This window comes from Octopus bimaculoides, chromosome 3 (assembly GCF_001194135.2).
Source record: "Octopus bimaculoides isolate UCB-OBI-ISO-001 chromosome 3, ASM119413v2, whole genome shotgun sequence".
In the NCBI taxonomy this organism is placed as follows: Eukaryota; Metazoa; Mollusca; class Cephalopoda; order Octopoda; family Octopodidae; genus Octopus; species Octopus bimaculoides.
Genome location: NC_068983.1, coordinates 150589950 through 150593022, shown reverse-complemented (window position 1 = coordinate 150593022; position 3073 = coordinate 150589950). Strand labels below are relative to the sequence as shown.

At 37.5% G+C, this 3073-nt stretch overlaps 1 protein-coding gene across 1 annotated transcript in view; it reads left to right on the top strand.

Moving 5' to 3' along the window:
* LOC106883020 (uncharacterized) overlaps positions 1-3073 on the top strand; it is a 56614-nt gene that overhangs the window by 2578 nt on the left and 50963 nt on the right. The window contains exon 3 of the mRNA XM_052966812.1: positions 281-358. Within this exon, the coding sequence (XP_052822772.1) occupies positions 281-358 (78 nt within the window). The remainder of the gene's footprint in view (positions 1-280; positions 359-3073) is intronic.

Here is a 3073-nt window from a genome sequence, read left to right as displayed (position 1 = left end):
ATGCTTATATATATGTGTGTGTATGTGTGCCTCTGTGTGTGTGTGTGTGTGTGTGTGTGTGTGTGTGTGTGTGTGTGTGTGTGTGTGTGCAGGTATACATACATACGTATAATTATTGATGCACATGAAAATCTCATAAAACTTAGATGCTCAGACAAAAAAAAATGTATAAAGCCAAAACGCACTCTACAAATCCAATTTGTAAGTGGAACAGTAAAGATATCCAAAACTTTGCTAAAGTTCAATATGTAACATATCATATTTATTATTCAATTTCCAGCAACGGAGTTTGCCTCCAACAGGTCAGAGCTCTACCAGTGTTACGCCAGTTATCCATGGCAGCACATGAAACAGATAGGTATGTGAGTGAAATTATCCTTTTAGGCATGTCCTTTTACATCCCACATGCAGCAAAAATTCGATGTCCCAAGTCCTCAGATTAGTAACCCTCCAGGCAAAAAGACAAGGCCTACACAGCCTGGATGGATGGACGGATGGATGGATGGATGGATGGATGGATGATATTAAAGCTTTTGAGACAAAAAGTTATGTAGAGATAACAATAAATTTACATATCTCAGTATTTCATTCTTTTCCCTTGAGCTAGAGGCAGGTGCCTATGGATGTTACGTTAGCAGCTCATTTACTCCATTGCACATCCTTAATGCTGCGATGGTGATGAGATTTACTTAATTCGTAGCTGAATGAAATAAAGAAAATTATATTTTCAACCAATGGCTTTTGAGATGTTGGTAGGTGCAGATCATTGACAAAGAGGTTTCTGACTTTGTTAACGTCCTGCCCCTCTGAAGTAGCAGATAATGTTCGGGAAGGTACCTGGCTGATCTAGCTCCTCAGCCTTGCTGTCACTTGTGATAATACCATGAATGTTTTGGAATGTCTCAGAAGATTTTAAAGTGGGATGCCCTAGCAATATGAATAATTGATCAAGTGAGCATACCTCTTTTCTTTATCTCCTACCCCATCTCTTCCTCTCTCTCTCTTTCCAGCTCTCTCCCCTCTCTCTCTCTCTCTCTCTCTCTCTCTCTCTCTCTCTCTCTCTCTCTCTCTCTCTCTCTCTCTCTTTATTCTTAGATCTTTTTCTTTTTTCCAATCAACTGCTGTAAATTTTCCTTTATTTCCCACGTGCCACGAGAAGTGTAAACTTCTTCTGGTATAAGTGGTACTAGAATTCAAAGTAGTTAAATAGTATGGGTTCTAAAAAGGGTAATAAAAATACACTTTTAAAATGAATATTTGTTCATGAATGGAAAAAATAACAAATTTCAAATTACAGCATATTAAAATAAAATTTATGTAAATTCATAATTGAAGTGCACTGATTCTGTGTCTGTGTTGTAGAAAATAGTGTGTACATATATTCATGTTTGCAAAGTCAATGGCGTGGTACTTGAGTTATAGAAAATTCATGAATTATTCATGAATTACAGTTCCCTTCTACGTCCACGAACAATATGACCGAGAAGAATTATCACTTAGAAAAATACTGAGAAAATACAGGTGTTGGACAAAATAATGGAAACACCATTTTTTATTTAACTATTCTTTTATTGTCAATACGATGGATTCAGAACTGTTCTAGTTCGTATATATGTGTTCATATGCATTATATATATCTTGTACTTCGTGATATGGCCCTCTGTTTTTCTCTTTCCATTTTATCAGATATTTATATTTAGATAAGTTAAAATGCGCGACCTATCTAATTTCCAAAGAGGACAATTGTTGAAGCGCGGATGGAGTCACTAAATCGACTGAATTTTTTAATGTTTCAAGAGGTCCAGTTTCTAAAATCATGTTGGCATTTTAATACCAAGGTAAAATCAGTTCAGACAAGCATAATTCTGGACAGGGAGCTAAGCTCATAGAGAGTGACTAGAGAATAGTGACATTTACTATGTCTAAAGACCATCAAAATACAACAGTAAAGCCACCATTTTGCCAACCAAAACTATTCATCAATGAGCTCTCTACAGTTGGATACCATGGGAGGGCTAGAATTGCTAAATTTCTCCTGCATCCCATCAACATTGACAGGCAGAAAAAAACGGCGTCTAACAATTAGAAGAAGATTATGGTTCAATGGTACAATGTAATCTCTTTCTGATAAATTACGAAGGGGTGTTGCAAAGTTCTTGACTTTATGTAAAAGAAAACACAGGAGGATCAGTTAATTATGATTTTTTTTATTTTACATGTTCTCTTCTCAGATTCACACACATATTGCAGAAGTTCTTCAGTTTTACTAAGTCCTGTAAAAGAACTTGGAAGGTTGTGCCTCCAGCTAGGCCTTTCGCAAAACCCTTAAAGCCAGGAGATTTTCAGCACCCCCTCATACCGTTCACCCATTTTCCAACTTCGGGGCGAGCCTGTGCCTGGAGACAACTCAAAGAAGCATTCAGTCCTGATTGTTTGGTTCCTACTACGAAGTATGGAGGTGGCTTTGTGATGATTTGTGATGGTGATAAAATTCCAATGAAATTTTGTTCAGTTTTCTTGTAAAGGACACTGTAGATGATTGTATGACTTGGAGCCAAGAATATGTCACCGATTTTTGGTTAATGGATTAATTAGCAAACACAGAGCCCTGCTGATGGTAGCATAATGGCAGTTCAGTATTCTTGAAACAGATACAGTAAATTGTTGCAATATATGCAGCTTCTCGCAGAGATTAGGACGACAATCCCACTCTGCAAGTGTACAGGGAGTGGCTCTGATGAGAACATTCCAGGTTATACTGAGAATGGCATTTCTCTGGTACCGGAGCCTCCAAATGAAATGGGACAAGAAACTGAAGTTTCTTTGTATCTGTATTTTGAAGGGCGTCACATGTGTCATGTGCCTTTTTTTTACACCTATTTGTACGAGTGTGTATGTACAAGTGTGTAACCATGTGAGAGAGAGAGAGAGAGAGAGAGAGAGAGAGAGACAACGAAAGAGAGTGCTCTTTTATCTACACAAGTATGCATAGATGTCAAAATATGTGCATGTATGTATAGATGTATGGAAGTTTTTATATATATACATGTGTGTGCTTTGTGGGGGGGGGGTG